Source organism: Serinus canaria, chromosome 19 (genome assembly GCF_022539315.1).
Source record: "Serinus canaria isolate serCan28SL12 chromosome 19, serCan2020, whole genome shotgun sequence".
Lineage (NCBI taxonomy): Eukaryota > Metazoa > Chordata > Aves > Passeriformes > Fringillidae > Serinus > Serinus canaria.
The window spans coordinates 2,732,468-2,755,244 of NC_066332.1; the positions used below are offsets into that span (position 1 = coordinate 2,732,468).

Below are 22,777 nucleotides of genomic sequence, written 5' to 3' on the forward strand. Positions count from 1 at the left end.
ATACTTTTTAATATTTATATTTCAGCATAATTTGTGAGGGTAAGATACATGAATTTTTATTAAGTTACTGAGGGGTTTTTTTGTGAAAAATTATGCCTGTCAAAGGAGAGAAATTTAAATTAGTGCTCTTAGGGAGGGAAAGGCTAATTTCTGAACCCATCCATGAACTGCTTTAGGGTTTGTTGGGAAGAGAAACAGGCTGGATACTGAAGAGGAAAGAACAGGGATAACTTGATTTTATGGTGTCTGCTGCCAAGTGTGCCCTTTTAGGAGTAACTAATCAGTTTCAAGCAATTATTCAGTTTCACAAACTGATTTAGTAGTTTTTAACCACATTGATCTTCTAGTAGAGGACTCAATCCTTGCACTACTAATAGCAGCGTTAAATATTGAATTTAAAGCTGGCTATAGTAACTGAAGGCAGCGGGATGGAAACCCATCCCCGCTCCTAGAACCCTGCAGATAGGGAAGAATAAAGAAAAATAATAACAAAAATAATGAAAAATAAAGAAAATAAAAGGAAAATAGAGGAAGATCCGAGCGCGGGGCTCTCTCCCCGCCGGTTCCCCTCAGGCGCCTCTTAACCCTAGCCCTAGGCCTGACCCTATCCCTAACCCTAGGTAGGAAAAGCAGCCTTGGGCTAGGGCTGGTTCCCAGACAAAAGCGGTGGAGGCAGCCATGTTGTGGCAGTTTTGCGTCCCCCTTGAGATGCCTTTGGAGCTCTGGGCTCTCTGGTGTAAAACCCCTAACCCTAGATCTAGGTCTAACCCTAATCCTAATCCTAGGCAGCAATCGCAGCCCGCTCGCCTCTCGCTCCGCCTCGCCCGTTTCGGGCGGTCCTGCGCATGCGCAGCCCGGGCGGGGCGGTCTCGCTGCCGCGGTCGCGGCCCGGCGGGTGCGCGGGGCCGAGCCCGGAGAGCCGGGTTCGCTCTTCGAAACGCCGCTCCCGGAGCTTCGGCTCCTCAACCACCAGTACGGACAGGGAGGTCGGGGACAGCCGTCCCTGCTCCCGCCGCTGGCGGAGCCGCAGCCATGGACGAGCAGAGCGTGGAGGTGAGCGGCGGGCGGGCGGGCGGGCGGCGCGCGCTCCCTCAGGGCGGTGAGGGGGCAGCGGCTGCGGCTTCTCCTCCGCACCCTCCCGGTTTAGCGGAGCCCCTCGGAGCGTCCGTGTACCCTGTGTGAGGGGGGAAAAAAGGCCGAGCGGTAGCGAACGGTGTCGGCCCGGGCGCTGAGAACAGCCTGCGGCGCTGCGGGGCTTGGCTCGGGTGGGCAGGCAGGTGGGGAGGGGGTCGGAAATGAGCGGGCGGAGCGCCGCGGGTGCCGGTTCCGGAGGTGGATGGATCCATGGAGGGATGGATGGAGACTTGGCGCGCACCGAACCCGCCCTGGCACCGTGGAGGTGCAGAAGTGGCTGTGACCCTGCAGCTCGAACACCTGCTGGGGGCTGTGTCACAGCCAGGCTGGGAAAGGATGTAAAAGACCGGCTGCGATTATCTCCTGTAAACGCATATGGTGCGTTTCAATGGCTTGTAGCCGTTAAAGAAGGCGGTAATGTGTGGGAGATATATTGGTATTCGTAAATACAAGATGTCTTGCTTTTGTGCTGATTCACAATCTCAGTGCTGTGGGGAAAAAAATTAGCCCACCTGAAGGACCTTATGAAGTTCCAGAGTTATAACCAGAAGTATTATAACTCCTGTATGATACAGGATGTAAAACTTCCTTATCAGTTAAAAATTATCAATATAGAAAGCAAACATTGCTTTCAAAATACCTTTCTCATTTGGGGAATGTTTTTATCACCCAAAATTGATTAAATAGGGTGGGGGAGAGTGTAGAAATAGTGGAGCTAATGCTAATGGTAGACCTTAAAAGAATATAAGTCTTATAAAATTAAAAAAAATACCCAATTCAGTTCAACACCTCTTGTGTATTACACATACATGCACCTACCATGATCTAGAAATAGTTTAATTCCAGTCCACTGTCTGCAGGTACAACACCATTTCTTCTGGCAGCTGTGAACACACGCAGGAATATCTTGGCTACAAAAAGGCCTGCTCTGAAAGAGATAAGGCAAACAGAAAGTATTCCTTGAAGAAAGATAATGGTGTTATAAAACAGGTGCTGGTGCAGTGTGGGAGAAGCTGAGGGGGAGAGTTGTGGTGTGCAGGTTGTATGTCCCTCAGAGATGTGCTGTTTGGAACAGGACAGAAGCCTGGCACTGTGCCTGGGGAACAAACGCAGCCCTGGTGTGTCTGGAGCATGTTTAACAATGGTGCTAATCCCTCTTTGCAGAGCATTGCCGAGGTGTTCCGATGTTTTATTTGTATGGAGAAGCTGCGGGATGCCCGCCTGTGCCCTCACTGCTCCAAGCTCTGCTGTTTCAGCTGTATCCGGGTGAGTTTGCTTGGTTTAGTCTGTTCTTTCAAAGGTTTGAACTGAAAACTGGCTGAGCTTATGAAAACATTCTTTTCCTGGAGTTCCAAGGATTCCTTTTTTGTTTTTTTGTTTTTTCCCCCTCCTTTAGTTTCCCTTTCAAAACCTTTTATAACACCCCAGAGGAAGAAGTAGGCAGGCTGTGCATTGCCTTCAGTGCTGCTAATTATAGGCACCATCTGGAATAATTGCTTTAAGGAAGAGACACACAATGATCCCTTCTTTAGCACCTCCTGAGAGTTGGTGATGCTCTGTGGAAGATTAAAGTTGGGACAGGAATCAGATGCTGACTTTGCATCTGGGAAGGTCACAGCATCACCTCGTGTATCCTGAGGTGTTTTATAATATTTTATAAAGCTTCTCAGGCTGGTGTGGTGTGATCAGGTGAGGCTAAATCTTTCTCAGGGGAGTCTGAGGCAACATCTGAATCCTCATTCCTTTGCTGAGGCCCTGGTTCCCAGTGTATCACACTCCAGTTCCAAATCCAGATGCTGTTTTGTGTTGCTGTAGCAGCAAAAGGTTCAGCTGAGGTTTCCAGACCTCCAGTAGTATTTCCAGAAATTGGAACAGACATTCATCCTTCGCTCTGGAAGCTCTGACAAGAGCTGTAGGTGAAGGATTTGTGCTGCATATTAAGGATTTTAGTGACATATTGTTGCTGGGTGGTGAGAGATTATTCATGAGACTCTTTAAATGTAGTAGAGAGCTGACAAGTATAAACCCATCAACTGCTGAGCTTTTACACTTGTGAGTTGTAGTGGGCAGGTGAAGTTCTTTGCTCAGCTGTTTGTCCCTGGAGCTTTCTGGAAGAGAAACATTTACAGACTCCTTGTGGATTTGATCACTGAACTTCAGCTATTTAATTTGTCTATAAATAACTCAAGAGGAAGAAATAAATTACCTTGAAGACTAATTAGACTCTGAAAAAGATGCTTGTGTTGTCTTTTTCCTTCCTTTATTGAAAGGTGTTCTTTAGTCTAAGACTCTGGGAATCTGCCAGGTGGGTGGTTCCTAATGCAATATTTGGTACCTCAAAATTCTCTGTATAATTTTAACTGAAGCATCTCTGACATCTGAAGACAAAGTGGTTGCTTGTTACTAAGACACAAATAGCAGCTTCTTCTGTGACTAAGTGGTTGAACAGTTAAATTGAAAATTTGCTTAACAGGGAAAAAGTATAGGAAAGCTGTAATAAAAATAAGTAACTCCTAATTAATGATAGAACATATTTGCCTGCAGTTCTTTCATTCCAGTCTGTTTAAAAAGGTTTCTCCTTTTTCCATCACAGCGTTGGCTGACTGAACAAAGAGCTCAGTGCCCTCATTGTAGGTAAGGTATTTTTAATATCAGGAATTGGGTGGATTGTCCTGTTATGATCAATCTCCTTTTCAGTGCAGCTTGCACTAAATTTATAAGCTTTAATTTTTTTTCAGACCTACCTGCTGTTTCTATAAAAATTGGCCCTGTTATAATATTTCTTCTGAAATGCATCCTAGCTAAGCAGGATCTTTGTTCTTCCCACCTAACACTGCTGTGCACGTAGCTGGTGTAACAGGAGTAACTAGAGGGAATTCCTCTTTATATTCTTCTTTGAAAAGCCAGAGCCCAGGAGCTTCAGTTTTCAGGGTGAAAGTGTTCATTTTTAATGCCTGTAATTCATGTGGTGTGCCTGGGCAGCCATTCTGTGTATCATTGCAGGCTGCAGTTCCCACCTCTCCCAAATGATCAAATTGAGTTAATTTTTTTTTTCCTCTTGGAATAACTAGTCCAGTTTCTGCTCTTTTTTACCTGTGACTCTTCTGGTAATGCAGAATTGAACTGAACTCACTTCAGTGCTTCTTCTTTAGCTCCTGGAGCCAAATTCCTGCTCTAACTGTGCCATCCTTCCTGCAGAGCCCCCCTGCAGCTCCGAGAGCTTGTCAACTGTCGCTGGGCAGAGGAGGTCACACAGCAGCTGGACACACTTCAGCTCTGCAGCCTGACAAAGCATGAAGAGAATGAAAAGGACAAGTAAATTGAGTGTTCTTTGCATCAAGTGTTTTGTGGTTTGGATTATAGGAGCTAATTTTAGTAATGTACTCTCTGTATCTGTGAAGGGCTTCTGGAGAGAATACTGAAAACAACGTTTATCTTACAAAAGGTTTTTATTGACTACAGCTGTTCTTCCTGCAAAAGATGTTTAATGCTTTACTTGCAGGATTGTGTAGCAAAACAAGTGAGAATGTTTAGCTGAGTTTATAGAAAATTCATAGCTGTTTTCTATGGGTGATATGTGTGTTTTTTGGTTTAAGGTGTGAAAACCATCATGAGAAGCTCAGTGTTTTCTGCTGGACCTGCAAGAAGTGTATCTGCCACCAGTGTGCCCTTTGGGGAGGAATGGTAAGGGCAGATGGACGTGGTATGAGGGACTTCAAACTTTGTGTCTGACAGTGGTTTTGAAGAACTAGAAGTGCTGTGAAGCTGCTGTTGTGGCTGTTGGATTGCCATGCACACACTGCAGTTTTAGGTGTATTTATTATTTAGTAACACTGCTTGTGAAACATGATACTTTCAGCTCATAATTAGAGAAGGAAACTGATTTTTTACCAAGACCAGGTCAAGATTACCTTTCTTGTTATAAACTTCATAATGTTTTGGACAAATTCTGTGTGGTGGGGAGAGTTTTGTGAGCAAAGGAAGAAGCCTTGCTCAGAAAACAGAGATAACACTTATTTAATTGTCCTGGCCTCCAATCTTCAAAGCTTATTGAATTCTTCAGTGTTTGTCCAGTTGGGTATTTAAGGAGAAACAGCTGTTGCTGTTTGGAATGTAAGTGGTTAACAGTGTTCTGCCTTTGTTTGGGAAGGGTGTTTTAATAATAATAATGATAAAAATAAACCTTCTATCAATATTTGATTTGGTAAAGGATTGCACAGTGAATGAAGCAGTTTATTTTTGGAGGACTCTTGAGACTCCAAATAACTCCTGACAGGAAGCTTTGATGGAATGAGAGCCAAATTCATGACTTCTTACAAAGGGAAGTGAAAGACTGACTTCCTACATACAATCTGCTTTGGAACCTTTCCAGAATGAGTGATGCACTCGTAGGCTTTCTTCCCTTCTCTTTCAGGAATTTAATAGGAGTGCAATAAAGTGGAAAAGAGATTCTGTATTATTCACCACCACCTCCTCCTCCTCCCTTTTCTTCTCTTTGAGCAGCATGGAGGACATACTTTTAAGCCACTGGCAGAAATCTACGAGCAGCATGTCACCAAAGTGAATGAAGAAGTGGCAAAGCTGAGGAGAAGACTCATGGAATTGATCAGTTTGGTGCAGGAAGTGGTAAGAAAGTTCTGTAGTGGCAAAGGAGAGCTGCAAAGTGGGAAGTGGAAGTAGTACCTGTTAGAAGGTGGTGAGATTATCCCACAGAGTGTTGCTATGGAACATGAAAGAGCACAGGCACACACCACTGCTCTGAGGTGGAGAACAAAAGGGAAGTTTATTTCTTGACTCCAACATTTATAGATTTCCAAAAGTGACAGTGGATTGGAGGGTGACAGTGCCACCTCTCCAATGCCACTGGACAAACTAACAGTCCATTAAGTTTCTCCTCCTCCATAAAAGAATGCAAAACAATGTGTTATTTACAGAAAGTGTGTGAGAAAGTTCTCTACAAGAATGTCAGCATCAGAAGGCTTAGAAAATCTTAGAAAATCAGGGCTACAATAGAGAGATCTTTTTGTTTTTTCATTTAACTTTTTTAATACAATCAGAAAGATCAAAATATTCTCAATTCTGGTTTAGAGTTAGGTAACAGATTTTTTTTTCTGGGGTGTGCTGTTTAAAAGCTGGAATTGGACACTTCTTTGAAATACATATTTTTGTCAACACTTAAAGTGTGTTCTGTCATGCTAAATGAGTACAACAATACTTTATTCTAGCAGCTTATTTTCCTTTTTCTAGGATAATAAACTGTAAATGTATTTGAGCCTACAGGATGAGCAGCTCACCAGTTGGAAACGTGTTTGTGCACCTTTTTTTTTCTCCCCTGTGGGGTAAATGTGTCAAAAATCTGATTATTGACACGTTCAACTTGGGCAGTTTCAGTGGGGATTCCAGCAATTTGATGCAGTTTCTGGTATCCCAGGAAGAATTACTGTTGTGTTCTATTACATTTATGATGTGTAGTTTTGTGCACATAAAACTAGGAATTTTTGTTGCAAGTTTCTGTATGATTTTTGCCCTTTTTTCAGGTGCTTATTTGCTACATGCACTGATAGTTTTGCTCTTCTCCAGCTCAGATGTGACTTTATAAACACAAGTGTGGTGATACAGTGCTGAGCGTTTGTGGCCTTACCCTGGCAGGGAGAAGAAGGGTGCTGGTTTTATCCATTACCACAAAACTTTTCTATTTTTAGCATATTATTCTTGTTACCACAAAGAATAAAACACTTTTCTGGGCTGATTAAGTTGCTGAAGAGAAACTGGCAGCTGCATGTACAGGTCTGATCCTAAAGAATCCCCATGTGACAAATCCCTGGGTGATCAGCCAACGTGGCTCAGCTTTCCAGTTACCCTTAGGGCTCTCTGAGGGATCCGGTGAAATCACTCATCAAAAACAGCGCTCCTGTTTGCCCTCTTAGGGGATTTAGGGACACTAAAAGCATTTCTGGGGTCTGAGAGAGTGGAGCCAGGGTGTGACTGAGGGGGAGGTGCAGCTGTGTGAAGGTTTTTGTGCCCTGCAGGAGCGGAACGTGGAGGCCGTGCGCAGCGCCAAGGACGAGCGCGTGCGCGAGATCCGCAATGCTGTGGAGATGATGATCGCCCGCCTGGACACCCAGCTCAAGAACAAGCTCATCACTCTCATGGGTGGGTATTGGCCTCTGTCAGGAGGAGGAGAAATGTCTTAATGTGTAAATCCACTGAGAAACTTTGTTTCCCTGGGAGGGTGACTCCTTCCACCCTGTGGTATTGAGCAAGTTGTCTACTGGCAGGAAATTTCCACCTGCAGCAAAACTTAGGGCTAAGGATTTAGTTACTGTGGTAAGTTCTAAATTTGACATAAACAGATTATATTCTGTTAAAAACTCCTATATAATAACTAGGAAAACATTCCCACCTAGCTGGAAGTTATTTAGCACCTTTCAACTAAAGTGCTTTTACTTCATCCGTTATGTTGGTCAAGATGTGCATCTTCTAATTTGAAAATACATCTTTGTAATAGATACTCCTTTTAATGTAACTGTGATATAAGAAGGGCTTGTCTGGATAAGAGTCAAACCTTCTTTTCTTTCTGTCCATAAAAGCACCCCAGACCAACAATCCTGCCATTTCTGGGACACAGAGTGCTTAGTTACTGACTTAACCTCAAATGAGTTCTTTAGTACAGCTCTAATTAAAAATGTAGACTTGCTTTTCAGATGCTTTCTCAATCAGCCTTGATACATGTAGAAATCCTTTACCTTAGTATGTTCTGGGACAGCTTCCAAGGGGAAACAAAATAAAAAAGTACACCTTCTTAAGAAATATTGAGTAGATGTTTGAGGGTTTTTTTAAAATCTTTTCTTTAAACAGGTCAAAAGACATCACTTACTCAAGAAACAGAACTTCTAGAAACCCTGCTTCAAGAAGTAGAACATCAGGTAATTATGAAAGGAGATTAAATGTTGTGTAGATAGGCCAACTGAGGAGGGATCTTTCTTACTTACTTTTTTTATTTAAAAAATATTAATTGATGGATATTTCTGGAGGATATATTTTCATTGATGTGGCCTTAGGTTGCACAATTTCTTCTTAAAAATAATTGTGTGTTCTAGAGGTACTCAAAGTTGTTGTGTTGCTTTGAAAATTACAACAGGGATTATTGGCAATATCATACAAGATTACCCAGTTCTATGTAAGTTAGTTTAATGCAAGGGAAATACATAGTGGCTGTTGTAACTTCTATTGTGGAATTCCAGACACTAAAATAACCAAAACCTCCAAGTTCCATTTTGTCATTGTGTTGTGGGTAAACTTTCTGAAGCTATGACAAATATGTAATTCAGTTGTTTAAAACCAAAAGTGGATAAAACCTCGGATTTTTACTGAGCTATGTTTTTTTCCCTTCTTTTTTCCCCTCCTAGTTACGGTCCTGCAGCAAGAGTGAGCTGATATCCAAAAGTTCAGAGATCCTGATGATGTTCCAGCAGGTCCATCGGAAGCCCATGGCCTCGTTTGTCACCACTCCTGTCCCCCCAGACTTCACAAGGTGAGTGTTGCACTTCTGTTCTGTTTGTTCAGTGTTTAAAAGCATGTGTAAAGTACCTGAGAGGAGCTTCCTCTTAACTTACTCTTTGTAGTAAGCTGTGCTGCAAGTGGGCTTTTCTGTCCCAGCAGGGCTTATTTTGTGTCTGTAGTCCCTGCTGGGGAGTCAGGACAGTGGGTTCCAGCTCACAGTTTTTTTTTTTTCTCTTTTAGACATAGTTTACTGAATTGTCCTTTTTTCTCTTATTATTGGGTCATTCAGTATATAATTGCCAGGCTCTCATGAGATGCCTCTGCAGGTCACCTTAATTCTGAATATACAGCTAAAATCACTTTATAGCACAATTCTTTATCAGGAGAATGCTGCTGGTGCCGGGTTCTGAGGGAGCCTGTGCTGAAAAAATGTCACCAAAAAATGGAAAGTCAGAGAAGTCTCCCGAATTCCTCAGCAAAAATTGGTTTGGCTGTGTCTTGGTTTAAATCTGACTGTTTAAATAAACAGTGGCACCAAGGTATCTCTTCCTAAAGAGATGTATAAATGGAATTAATGCTGCAATAACCCAGTGTAGTGCTGATGGCTCTGGTGACCTGAAACACCTAAAGTTCTTCTACAGATTGCAAAAGTTGGGATTTTTAATGCCACGTTATTCAAGTGTAATATATTTATTCTTTTCCCACATAGTGAATTGGTTCCAGCCTATGACTCAACTACATTTGTCTTGGAAAACTTCAGGTAAGAATATCTTTAATTACTGGAAATATTGGCAGCATCCTTCTGTACATGAGAAGTGTTATTTAAAACACAGAACAACCTCTACAGAAAACAGTGAGATGTAGACTAAACTATGGGAATTCCATGAAAAATATCTTGTTTATTATAAATGAACAACCATTTTCCATGATAAAGACAATTCTCTGTGAAGCTCCTGGCTCCATGAGGGTTTTGCTTTGTCCCAGTACCAAATGTTTTCCCTCCTGTCTCACCAGCACCCTGCGGCAGCGAGCGGATCCTGTGTACAGCCCTCCCCTGCAGGTGTCAGGACTGTGCTGGAGATTAAAAGTTTACCCGGTGAGTTTTGTCTTCAGCTGGAGCTGTTTTCCCATCCCAGCTCATTCCCAGGCTTCCCAGTAAGGAATCACGTTTGTCTCATGCTGTATATGAAAAGCTGTAGGAAAAGAACATTATTGATCATCAGCCTTTGGAGAGTTCCCTCTCTGCCTCCAGATCTCCAGTGGGAATATGCTCAGTAGAGTCTGGTTCATTTAGAAGCAATTAAAGGTGGCTCCTACTGATATTGCAGAGGAACTTTGCTGGGTATTTTAATATCTCAGGGACTTATAGAGTAACTTACCCTGATTGAGTGCTACTTCCTGGGGAAGGTGGGAGGAGGACCAAGCATTTGTTCTTGACTCTGTATCCAGCTCTCAAACTGGACATTAAAATGGGTATTTTGCTATGTCCCTTCAGTGGGCTGAATATTCCAGTTTCTGAAGCTTTGTCCATGTTGGAATGTTGACCCCCAAGCTGGGATCTTCCCACATTCCCTGCTCTGGTCAGTGCTGCTCCTGCAGCTGTGTGGAGAAGGAGGAGTTTGGTGGTGGAGCAGCAGCTCTGTCTTAGTGATTTTTGTGGCATCCTTGAGAATTGGCTCCATAAGTTAAGCCCATGGATGCCCAGAATTGAATTATTGCAGTGCAGAGGTGGAACTGTGGGCAATTTCCACAGTATTGTAAATTCAGGATTAGCTACCTGAGCTGTGCTGTCAGAAGGCATTAAAATTTATTTTTTCAATGGTAAGTTGAAATGTTTCTTCAAGCTGGAGGATTCAAGTTGAGCCATTCTTCATCCTTGATTCAGGTGAGTGTGATGGAGGTTTTGCTGTATTTTTTCCTTGACTTCTGATGACTCTAATATTTCTCAGTTAACTGCCCTAACTTTTGATGTTGCATGGGATTTTTTTCCTGAACAAATTGCTATTTTCTCAAAAATTAAGTCGCTTTGAAATGTGACTGTATGTAAAATATTTCAGAACTAATGTTTAACCTAAAATAATATTTTTCTGATACATTAAGTGTTCGTCTATTCAGACTTCCACTTAATCAAATACCTAAAGTGTTAATGGAGTAATTAAAGCTTTGTTTTGAGATTTATATCTGAGATTCCAATACTAGACTGTGAATGTGCTTCTTGTTGATTTGTGTTACAGTAGGAGGTCACTAAAAATCAAACTGTAACATCTAAAGTAGATTCCTGCTGCAAATCCAGGGTTGATTGAAGCGGTTTTCTAAACTTCTCTAAGTCTTCTGTGTCAAATTGTTTTGGTTTTTTATTTTTTTCTGTTTTTTCCTTTCTGTTTTTAATCAATGTCTCGATTTTATTTCAAGGATGGAAATGGAGTCGTTCGAGGCTACTACCTGTCAGTGTTCCTGGAGCTGTCTGCTGGGTTGCCAGAGACATCCAAGTAAGCAAAGCTGCAGTAAGAACAGATGTTGGGGTTTTTCTGTCAGACTGCAGAGCCCTTTGAAAAAGAATGGTGAGACTTCCGTTGTCTGCTGAGCTTTGACTCAGGCACAGAGATAACAGTTTAAAGTTGTTACTCAGTGGCTTTCTTGAGATGAAAAAGGTGGTGAAACAACTGATGAGAGTATATCTGTAGTAGTTCAGCCCTGGAGTTCACTCTGGTCCCCATTCCTCCTCTCTTTTATTTTTCACTGTTTATTTAAGTGTCCAGTAAAATTTTAGGCCTAACTCATTCATTCAGCTGGGCAAGAAGGTGCAGGTCTTAAACCATTCAGCAATTCTGACATCTTTGGGTCCAAATCCCTGTTCCTTTCCCCTGGCCAGGTATGAATACCGTGTAGAAATGGTTCACCAGTCCACCAATGACCCCACCAAAAACATCATCCGGGAATTCGCCTCTGATTTTGAAGTTGGGGAGTGCTGGGGCTACAACCGCTTCTTCCGCCTGGACCTGCTGGCCAACGAGGGCTACCTGAACCGGCAGAACGACACCGTGATCCTCAGGTGGGGCTCCTGCTCTCCTCCCCAGGGGGCACCACAAACCTGCTGCTGAGACACGGAATCATTTACCTGCTTGAATTGAAAATGTTGGTGGTGTGTTTTGTTCCACGTGGATTTCACTCTCGGCGGGTTGAAAGAAGGAAATGCGCCAAAGGGAGTTGTGGAGTGTTTTGAGTGTATCTTGCTTTGAGGAGTGGCTGCTCCTGGCGTTAATAAGGGTTAGAGACCTGTAGCTACCAGAATTAAAGGAAAAAGGTGTTTTCTCCCCCTCTTTAGAAACAGTTTTAGTGAGCATTGGAGAACTTTGGGTATAAAAGTCTGGGAGTCCCTGCTACAGAACTCACTGTGGCCAGTCAGGGTGTTCAGGACACCAAGTCCACAAGGATCTGTTGTCTGTTAAGTTTATTTCACCACTAGATTTTAGGTTTTAATATTTTTGTGCAGGGATTTTTGGGTAGAGGGAGGGACATTTTAAAAAAAAAACCTCAAACCAAACAAACTCCCTCAAAAACCCCTTTTCAAATATTCCTTTGAAGGTTCCAAGTACGCTCACCAACATTCTTCCAGAAGTGCCGGGATCAGCACTGGTACATTGCTCAGCTGGAAGCAGCTCAGACAAGTTACATCCAGCAAATAAATAACCTGAAAGAAGTAAGTGGGATGTTTGTGAATGTAAAATCACCTCTTGGAGTATCTCTGCAAGTCAACAAAGGTGCTTGATTGGCTGCTGCTGCTCCATTGTTATTTTTGTGCTCTTGCAGAGGCTCGCGATTGAACTGTCCCGGACTCAGAAATCCCGAGGAGTTTCCCCTCCAGACACTCACCTCAGTCCCCAGAATGATGAGGGCTCAGACACAAGAGCAAAGAAATCTGGACAAAGCATTGAAGCACTGCTTGAGAATTTCACTGCTCCAGGATTGGCACGGGAGAACAAGGAGGAGGAGGAAGAGAAGACTCAGCAGGAAGACTTTAATGTAGGAGTTCTCTGTTTATGTGCAGCTTTCTTGGATAAGGCAGCAATAGAAACAGGGGAACTTGTGAATTGTAAATGAGGTTTATTATCCTTGCTGTGGAAATAGGAGATGACACACTTGAGAGCTGTGAGTGAGAGGTGACTCCAGAGAGATGTTCCAGAACTGAGCTAAAAGATCCTGCCACAAAAAGTCTCCAAGTTGCAGTGAAAAATCTGATTTGTGTTTGTTCTTTCATGTGCTTTGAGAGCCTCCTCACTGCTCTGTGATAGTGACACTGGGGACAGAGTGTGTCTGTTCATGCTTTTGGGGATGCATCAAGGTGCTGCTGAATGTTTCTAGATCAAAAACCTGTTTTTCCTGCAGCACGAGCTCTCAGATGGTGACCTGGATATAGATCTTGCTGGGGAAGATGAGGTGAACCACCTTGATGGCAGCAGCTCTTCAGCAAGTTCAACAGCAACCAGTAACACTGAAGAAAATGATATTGATGAAGAAACTATGTGAGTAACAAAAAATGTCTTTCAGATCATCCTGTACCCAGGATAATCATCCTAATTCCAGTGGGAACAGAATAGTTTGCTGGGGTGTGTGGGATTCCAGTGTGATTTGAGAGGTGGTTCCTATACAGGGAACAACACAAACTCATAGAGTTAGTGCTAAACATTGAATTTTTGGTCAGCTAATTAGTGTCTTTCTGATCTCTTTATTTACGTTAGTGCTGCACTCTGTCTTTGACAAGTGATAATCTGTGAAGGTTCTTTCCCAAAACACTATTAAGGAATCTGTCTCAGCTCTGTAACAGAGTAGAGGTCTGGTTCTGGGAAGTGTTGCAGTAGTAGGAGAGTGATGATGAGGACAGGTACTTAAATTAGGAAATTCACGACTGAGCAGAGCTGATGTCAAATCCTGGAATCTTAATTAAAACATGACAATCTGCTGCTGCACTTACAAACACTGGAGTTTGCAGCATCACATTTTGTAGTCTAGGTGCATACAGCACTTTTGGCCTCTTGGGTAACGAGGCAGTCATTTAATTACTACACTTCCTTGTTCAATTTGGCTGGCTTGGAATGCAGGAAATACAATTTACAGCGCTTTATGTTGTTCTTTGAGGTTTGTGCCACAACATTTAACAAGAGCTGAGGAAAGCTAACAGTTGTATTCTCCTTTTCCCACCCTGATCACCCCTGAAGGTCTGGAGAGAATGATGTGGAATACAGCAGTACTATGGAGGTGGAAGAGGGAGAGATCCTGGAGGATGAAGCAGCTGCTGCCACTCCTGGAGCATCAGGTATGAAAAATGACTCCAGAATTCCCATGAAAGTGAAACGCTGCTGGATTCCTTCCCCTGCTCCTCCTGGAAGCAAAGCCAAGCTGTGTGTTCTGCAGGCAGATCTATTTTGGGAACTGCTGCATCATGTGGTTTGTACTGATTATTGCAGTGTAGCAGAAACACTTCATTGGTTCAATAAAAAAAGGGGGGGGAGGAAATCTGAACGTGCTGGTTTAAAAATGATGTCAAAGTTTGGAGGGCAGCTTTGAAATTCCTTGTGTTCCAATCAATAGAGGACTGACAAGGAATTTTTACTGATGTCAGGGTGACCTCTGAGTGGGTGACACATTCACTTGGGGTTTAGTGCACTGCAAAACCCAAAGAATTTGGAGGAAAGGAAGTAAAGAATCCTCACAAGTCAAGCAGAAATACATTTTAAATGGAACACAATAAGGTGTTCTGGGATTTTTTGCAGCCTGGAGATGATCACAGCCCAAATCAGCCACAAGATTCTGAAAGAATTGTATATCTGTATGGAATATAGGGAGATATTGTGGAATCTGAGTATATTTATTTAGGACAAAGATACCAGAGCTGGTGTTTGTGCTGCTGTGAAAGTCTGTTTGTGCTTGAAGGACAGAATTCCCTGTTTTGAAGTTCTGGAGGTCAGGATGTGTTTGTCTCCTTACTCCTTTAGTGTACCTCTAATCTTTGTATTGATTTGTTAACAAATCTGTTCATTAAGAGATTTTTATAAGAGGTATGAAGTGAAACATTTCCCCATTTCCAGCTGTTTTTATCTTACTCTTTAATTAGCAGCACATCTGATTGCTTTCAGCATCCAAAAATCCACAAAATACCCATGTCTCCATAATTTCATGGGCTAAATTAATTCCTAACCTACCTGTGTGACTCTCTTTGTTTTTCCCAGGGAATAAAGCCCCCCCTGTGTCCCACAGCTCCCACCTTTGTGTCTCTCCTGCTCAGGTACCAGCCACAGCTTCAGCAGTGCCAGTGGCAGACCCTCTCGGCGGGGAGCCAGCGCCCTGGGCTCCACAGCCAGCAGCAGCCTGCTGGACATTGATCCCCTCATTCTCATCCACTTGTTGGACCTAAAGGACAGAAATGGCATGGAAAACCTCTGGGGCCTTCAGCCACGTCCTCCTGCCTCTCTTCTGCAGAGCAGAGGTAACTACACCACGGGTCTGATGGTTTCATTCTGCCTGGAGATGCAGGGGATGACTGAAAAGCCCCTTCTCTGCAAGGGGGTGGCACTGGAGGCCAGCCCAGCACACAGTTCTGTGCTGAGGCAGCAGCTCCACCTCTCCCTGCACACAGCTGGAGTGGCTGGCAGTACTTGGAGCATGGTGCAAGCCAGAAAGATAAATCCTGGAATTTAGAGGCCATTAGAGCTAGAAAAATGTGAGTAGTTGTAAGGGCTGGAAAAGAAAAATGGATCAAAATGTCAGGAGCCAAAAATAGTGATGGTATTTAAATAATTGAGGAGTTTTTGTGGTTCAGTTGGGACCCTTGACCCAAAAATACCAATGAACTCCATGAGCAGCAGCAGAGCTGGCAGCCCTGGCACCTCTGGCTCTTCCTGGAGGTTGCTTCTTCCTCTGGTAGTGAGGAATTAAATTTAGTATTGAGGTTTGATTGAATTTTGTCATGATTGACACTTATTTGAACTGCTGGCCCAGAACCATTTGGTGACTTTTTAGAACAGAAAGAGAAATAAATGTTCCTTTGCTGCAAGTGATGCTTGGGTTTGCTGCCACAATGCCATTGGTGGCACTGAATTTAAAAGCTGGCTCAAACTCTTTGTTCCTTTGTCATTAGCTTTTTAAATGGGGTTACATAAACAGCCATCAATTTTCAGGGAATGTAATCCATATTTCCAAAAATGGAAGTCCCTTCTAGAAGAAGTAAAAAAAAAAGGGAACAGCACATGAACTGAGAGTCCCAGTTCTGTTTTGCTTTTAGAAGAAGGAGCCTTTTTCCCTGGACAAAAAGAGCTCAGGAGAGGGCAGTGCACTTAGTGCTGTGCCACTCAGGCAGGGTGAAGCTCTCCTGTTGTGCTGAGCTGTGTGAATCTTTAGCCACTGAACACACAGCCAAAATCACCTGTTCTGTGCAGCTTCCCTTGGGGTTTGGCTGTTCCCAGTCAGATTGAACTTGGTCAGTCAAGACAAAGCTGCTGTTCCATTTGGAGTTTGCCAGACCTCACCTCCTGAGGTGAAGGTTTCTAAGAGCCACTTGGCTTTACAGATTGGAACAGCTGAATTTACAGAGAAACACAGAATTTATAACACTTCAGACAGATCCAGGTTGATCTAATTCCAGCTGAGCAACACCGAGACTCATTCAGGTATTGGCTGCTCAGCCTGCTCTTCTGCTGTGAGGTACTTTAGGGAATTCCTTCCCTAGCTGCAATTCCTTTGAGTTCTCTGTGTTATGAGATGTTGGTGGTCTGAGAATCTTCTACACAAATTCAACAAGTTTTAGAAAAACAAATTTGACATGAACTGGCAGCCTGGCTGGCAAGGTGGTGGCTCAGGTGTCACCAGAATTCCTGCAGCAGCACTGGGAATCTCCCAGTGAGCAGGACTGGGGACCTTCCTCCGTGACTGGGAACAAAACCCTGCTGTGCCAGCAGCTTGGCAGTGCCTGCAGCCTCAGTGTGGTGCAGTGCCAGGACAGAACGTGTGTCCCTGACTCTCACAGCAGGACAAAAGGTGCAATTCTTAGGTGTCCATGTTTATCTGAGACTGGTTTTCCTTACCTGCTGTGCTCTCTTTGGCAAAGCCTCATCCTACTCCCTGAAGGATCGAGAGCAGCGCAGGCACCAGGCCATGTGGAGGGTGCCCCCAGACCTGAAGATGCTGAAAAGACTCAAAACCCAGATGGCAGAAGTTCGGAGCAAGATGTCTGATGTGAAGAACCAGCTGTCTGAAGTGAGGAGCAGCAATGCTGGCTCAGGGGAGGGACAGCCCAGCTTCTTCTCCATCGAGCAGGGGGCCCTGGCTGCCTGTGGCACTGACAGCTGCAGCAAGCTGCAGGAAATTGGGATGGAGCTGCTGACCAAGTCTTCAGTCACCAGTTGTTACATAAGGAATTGTAAGTGCATGGACAAGGGGGATTTAATCACTTCATGTCCCCAGGTAAACCTGCCCTGCCCTTCCAAACACCAGATTTGACCCCAGAGGCACTGCCAGCCCTGATGCAGTGACAAAGTCCTGAGGTTTAACCCAGAGTCAGACTGCTCTGAGCTGGTCACTCCCTTGGTTGCTCTCTACCAGGTCTATCTGGGAACTCAAGAGAGCAAATCACAGCATTCCAGCCTTGCTGAAATCTAAAATGCAAGGAAGCCAGGATTTGGGTTTGTCTATCATTTATATTCTCATGCTGGCTGAAGGAATGTGGGTGGAGCTTTCTGAAGGATGTCCCAGTGTAGGGGAGTGAAGATGAGTTGTGCAGCCCAGGCCTCTGACAGGAAGGTGTGGAAGGATTTTGTGCAGGGCTGGGAGTTAATAAACAATGGGAATGGTGTGGAGCTTCACTTACAGCAGGGAGGAGGCCAGGGTACAGCAGTGCTGTGACTGAACACTGGCACATTTTTACACTTCTTTGCAGCTGCCAGTAAGAAAAGTTCCTCAGCCAAGCCCCTTCGCTCGGGAGCTGCCGGGAGCCTGTCCCTGAGGAGAGCCATGGACAGCGGGGACGGGAACCTGCGCCTGAAGGGGGACAGCCACCCTGCTGAGGGTATGGGACACTGAGGGGGGACAGCCACCCTGCTGAGGGTATGGGACACTGAGGGGGGACAGCCACCCTGCTGAGGGGACTGGGCACTGCCACCTGGGGGTGGAACTGCCACCTCTTGTACAAAAGCTTCTCAATGAGTGTTTTATTTAGAATCTGGAGTTTCCCTTTCATTTGCATGGGTGCTTTTCCCACCCAGGGAGTTACTGTGGCTGAGCTGGGGGCAGCACCTCACACTCACTGACCAGAGCATAAATATGTGTGTTGTGTTCTGGCCTCTCAGCAAATACCTCAGGAGTGAACTTGACAGTGAAAATCCAGGATTAAGGAGCCCTGAGCCAGGTTTAAGTTGTGATTTGGCTTAGAGGGAGCTCAAGGAAGCTCCAGTAAGAATTTTATGGCAGAGCTGCTCCTGAGTTGCACGATGCTCTTCCTTCAGTGCAAGCACAGGGAACCCCTGACACAGAAATGGGTGTTTTGCTCCTCTCCAGCGTTCAGAGGAGGATCCCAAGGATCTCTTTTGTCTCTCCCTGCTCAGGAGGCCTGGCGAGCTCCAAGCTGAGTGCTCGGCCCCACGCTCGGGCGCTGGCCGGCCCCGAGGCGCTGCCCAAGCAGGAGGAGCCGCCCTGTGAGGGATCAGACTCTGAGCTGGGAGCTGCTGCCTTGACTGGCTTGGCTGCTGTAGAGAAGAACAGAAAAGTTGCTGCTCTGGGGTAAGGGTTTCTTCGGTTTTCCTCTTATCTCCTCCCCCACCTTCCCTTGATCTGCAAAAACCCCACAATCTCCTAAAACCAGGTGCTTGTAGCATGAAAGAGAAATTACTTTGAAGTTTACTTGGTTGCTGCTGTTCCCTCTGGACAGCAATTTTTGGGTTTAGAACTAGGTTACAAGTTGTCTTTTTTCTTTTTTTTTTTTCTTTCATTTTTCTCTTATTTTGATCAGCTCTGGCTGGAGTCTGACACTTGGAATTGAAAGGCAGCCCAGGTCTGCTTTCCCACTGTTCCATGCAAAATACCCTCTAACTGACATTTAATCACTTTTGATTTCCTCATTTAAGATGAAGTTTTTCCCTCTAACTCGATTTTTCAGCCATTTCATGATAATTCTCTGTTGGCCACTTAAGCAAAGGGCAATGGAGTTTTCAGGTTATTTTTTCTAAATAAGTAGAGTCACCTTTTTTGGAAAACATTCAATTTTCAAGGTTTTTTGATAGATTTAGAAATATTAAAATGTTAAAAAAAGCTGGAAGTTTAAGTGAGTGTGCAGAAGACTTAAACAAGGAGTAAAACCCAATGTAGCACTAAAAGGCTTTGTTTCCACACTGAGCTCAGGCTGAATTTCTAACATGGGGTTTTGTATTTCTCCTCAATTCTTTCCCAAGCTCCAACTCCAAGGGCTGTCGGGCAGAAGGAGCCCAGCCTGGTGGCCTGGAGAGCAGCTCTGAGCCCGGGGAGCTGCAGGGGCTGGGCTCTGAGGGAGCCTCTGCAGCAGCAGAGGAAGGTAAATTGGGGTTTGGGGGGAGCAGCTGCAGCGTGGCCGCGCTCCGGGCGCTGCTGCAGCGCCTCTGGGCCGGGGAGGGAGCAGAGAAAAACCCCCCCAAGAGCTGCTTCCATGGCTGCTGAGCTCTGCTGTCAGCTGGAGAATAAATCTCAGTGAGCCCAGATCTCTGTGTGGCTGCTGTTGGGGCTGGCACCTGGGGCTGTGGCTCTCTGGACAAGCAGCTGCTTTTTGTACCTTGAGACAGCTCCAGGTCTTTGCTTTGCTGTGCAGTGGAGGGGCCTTGAGAAGTTGTTGATGTCTAAATAGTACCAGTGACCTTGGCTGGTAATTCTGCTGCCTTCAGGGACAGCCCCCCATGGTAACTTTCTCCACAGCCACACAAGAGCCTCTCCAGCACTTGAGTCCTGCTGGGTGTTGTGCTGCATAATCCAGTTTCCTTAGAGACTTGAAGGAAAGTTTTCCCCTTCCCTTCCTGCATCCTTTCCATGCTGGAAAAAAATAACACTGCTTTTTTTTTTTTTCCCTTCTGAAAGTCCACATGGAGTTTTTCTTATCTTGCTAAAACTCTCCTGCCTTCCACCCCTGCACTAATTTGAATTTCAATGACTGGATTGTAGCACAAAGCCTATATTAAGGTGCCAGCATCCATCTCGAGCTGCAGTGTGCAATATTGTGTGGGAGTTGGCATTTACAGAAGGTCTCTCAGTGACAAAACTGAATTTCTGCTCTTAGTCACTGCAGCATGATCGTGATGTGCTCCTGCAGTTCTGCTCTCAGAGCAGGGAGCCCAATAGGAAAACGCTTTAGAAACTGAAATACTTCATTGTTAAAATCCCCAGGAAGCAAATATTACAATTTTTTTTCCCTTCAGAGGAAAAACTACAGTAGAATTGGCCCCTCACTTTGCCTTTTCTTAGCAATGAGTACCAGCCTTTAAGAAGCAGAGCCAAGCAGCCCCTGTGCTGTCCAGGGAGAGTTCAGGCTGCCCAGAGCACACCCAGGGTCATCACCTGGACTCACCAGAGCTCTGCTTCTGCTTTGGAGGGGAGATCTGTTATGTGAGACTCAAAGTCACTCTTGCTGCTGGCAGGCTCTGTAGGCCCACCTGCCCCTCAGGTTGTGCTGCCTTTTAGCTCCCAAAAAAGCAACTTTTATTTTCTGTCCCAGTTGCAGAGTGGGCTGAGCAGCTCAGCTGGTGACACACAGGACAAAGCCAGCTGTGCTGAGGGCTGGTCCCCAGTGCTCCATCAGACCCCTGGGTGCTTGGGAAGTGCTCCTTCCCTCTGCTCTGACACCAGATCCCAGGAGCTGGCAGGAACTCTGCCATGGGACACAGTCATCCTGCTGCCATCACTGTGCCCTGGCTGTCTCTGGTCTCTCTTGCAGCTGGGCTGTGTCAGAAGCATGTCTTTCACCTCCTGCCAGGGATAAGCAGTGACAGTGACATCGAATGTGACACGGAAAACGAGGAGCAGGAAGATGCCACCTCTCCCTCCGAGGTGTTCAACCAGGCCTTCTCTGTCCAGCCCCCCAGTGAAGGTAGAGCTGCTGGAGCCTCTCTTCCCAAACATTCCCAGTCTTCCCAGAGCTCCTCAGATGCAGATCCCTGGGAGGGGGGGCTGGGGAGGTGTTAAAGCTCCAAGTGCCAGGAAGATTTGGAACTCTTCTCTTGGGATCCCAATTAAAACAGCTCAAAACAGGAGAGGGAAACTCTTGCTAGCCTTGAGAAGTCAGTTGAGGTGAGTCTTCTGGGAAAGGCTGGAAAACCCAGAGCTCCAGTTCCCAACTGGAGCTCCCTGTGTGCCAGGATTGGCACTGTAAGTAGGCTAATTCCAGGGAGGTAACCACTGCCTTAGACATGGATTTGCATCTTAATTGGCAGGAATGTGCTTCCAGCAGTTCACTGGAGCTTCAGAGAGTCCTCTGGTTGAGCTTTCACTTCCATCCAATGGATCAAAGCTGTGAGGCCAGGGGCTGAAGTTTTGCCCTGAGTGAAGGGAGGGGAGGGAGCATTCCCTGGCTCTGCAGTGCTCACTGGGAGGGTGACTGGGCTTTGCTGGTGCTGTGTTCACCCTCAGGGCACTCCTCGGAGTTACCAGACGGGGATCAGGCCGGTTCTGAGGATCTCAACCCTGCAGATGACAGCACCAGGTAACTGGGAAGGTTCTCCCTGGGGCTGCCCCTTCCCTGTGCTGCTTCAGGAGCCACGGAGCCACTGCTCAGCCTGTGCCAGGATCCTGAGCTCCCTCTGGCTCTGAGGCAGTCTGGGAAGGAGGGAGGAAGGGAGGGCTGGGCTCTAAATGCTTCCAAAACTGACAGGGTTGAAGCAGCTGGCATAAAATTTTAACTCTTAGATTGTGTTTGTTTGAAGCCTTCAAACTGCTCCAGCAGGAGTTCTCAGTGCACACTGCCTTTGTTTGGAGCAGGTAGAGCGTGGGCTCGGGGCCTGAAGATCCATGGCTGCATCCCTGGGAGAGGTGTGTGAGTCCCTGGAGCTGAGCCCTGGGCTGTGCCCTCTCCACTCTGGTTCTTCTGCCATTGTCTTACCCTGCCCCGGGGCACGAGGACCTTTGCAGGGCTGGCCCTGAGGGGTGGCACTGCTGCTCCACCAGCCTCAGCTGCTCTGAGGAGTCTGGGGAAGGTGCTGAGCCCCAGCCCGGGGTGAGTGTCCTGCTGTGCCACTGGAATGAGCAGCGTGTGGCTGTCCTTTGGAATGCTGGGGTGGCTCCAGAGCTGGGGGAGAACAGCCACCACTCCAATTGTTTTCCCCAGTTGGTGACGTGGACCAACCACACCCATTGCCAAACTCTTTGTTCGTTGCATTTTGAGCCGCTGAAGTCCTTGTGAAGCTCCTCTGAGAGCTGATGCCTGGTCAGTGACAAAGCATGAGCCCTGTCAGTACCTGCCTGGTGTTGTCCTCGTGTGGCTGCCTGTGCCCTGTGTCTGTGTGAATGTGCTCTACAACTCCTAGTTTAAAACTGTTTGCACTTTGTTAATAAAATGAATGTTGAAATCTGAATTTCAGGTGTTTTGTGTGTGGATAAGTAAAAGGGTGGAGGCTGTCAGGGTCAGCCCACTCACTGCAATGCCTGGCTGTGTGTGGAGGGACTTTTTCCTGTCACTTTTTTCCCTTAATTATTCAGCAAAAAGCACTAAAACCCCTCCGGGATTCTGTTTGTGGAAGCCAGACCAAATGCTGAAACCTCCTTGATTCAAACAAGAATTGAGAAGGAGGCAGAGTTTTCCCCCAAGTTGCTTTGTTACTGCAGAGGGAGCAGATGCTGGGCCAGGGCCAGGCCACAGCCTGGAGGTGCCTTGGGAGTGTTTGGGGCTGTGGTGGTCACACAGCTCAGTCCCTGGAGCCGTGGAGCTCTGCTGTGCTCCCAGGGAGAGGCACAGGGGCTGCTCTGGGGCTGTGCCCAGAGAGGAGCTGGTGCTTTGCTCACCTTTTATGGGCAGCTTATTCAGAGCTGCTTGGGAAAGGGGCTTGGAAGACCTTGATCTCTTTGGGCTGTGCCATAACAGCCCCATCCCTTTGTGGCCACAGTGATGGGCCCTGAGCAGCCACGTGGAAGCCAGAGCTCG

General features: G+C 45.8%; 1 protein-coding gene across 4 annotated transcripts; it reads left to right on the plus strand.

Moving 5' to 3' along the window:
* The first annotated feature begins 865 nt into the window (after window positions 1-865).
* On the plus strand, window positions 866-22,211 carry TRIM37 (tripartite motif containing 37). Of its 4 annotated transcripts, none has more exons than XM_050981809.1 (25): window positions 866-1,053; window positions 2,299-2,400; window positions 3,728-3,768; window positions 4,333-4,449; window positions 4,731-4,818; window positions 5,638-5,760; window positions 7,164-7,287; window positions 7,993-8,060; window positions 8,544-8,668; window positions 9,347-9,397; window positions 9,652-9,733; window positions 11,050-11,126; window positions 11,510-11,689; window positions 12,223-12,337; window positions 12,448-12,660; window positions 13,024-13,160; window positions 13,854-13,951; window positions 14,921-15,121; window positions 16,739-17,050; window positions 17,567-17,695; window positions 18,231-18,405; window positions 19,074-19,192; window positions 20,579-20,731; window positions 21,271-21,343; window positions 21,616-22,211. In XM_050981809.1, exons 1-25 carry the CDS (start codon window positions 1,033-1,035, stop codon window positions 21,620-21,622), a joined length of 2,931 nt encoding a protein of 976 aa, XP_050837766.1. In that variant the 5' UTR covers window positions 866-1,032; the 3' UTR covers window positions 21,623-22,211. The 4 variants fall into 4 exon arrangements, with proteins under 4 accessions (XP_050837766.1, XP_009093046.1, XP_050837767.1 ...); XM_009094798.4 differs by having other exon boundaries at window positions 21,619-22,211; XM_050981810.1 differs by having other exon boundaries at window positions 20,618-20,731.
* Window positions 22,212-22,777: the final 566 nt, after the last annotated feature.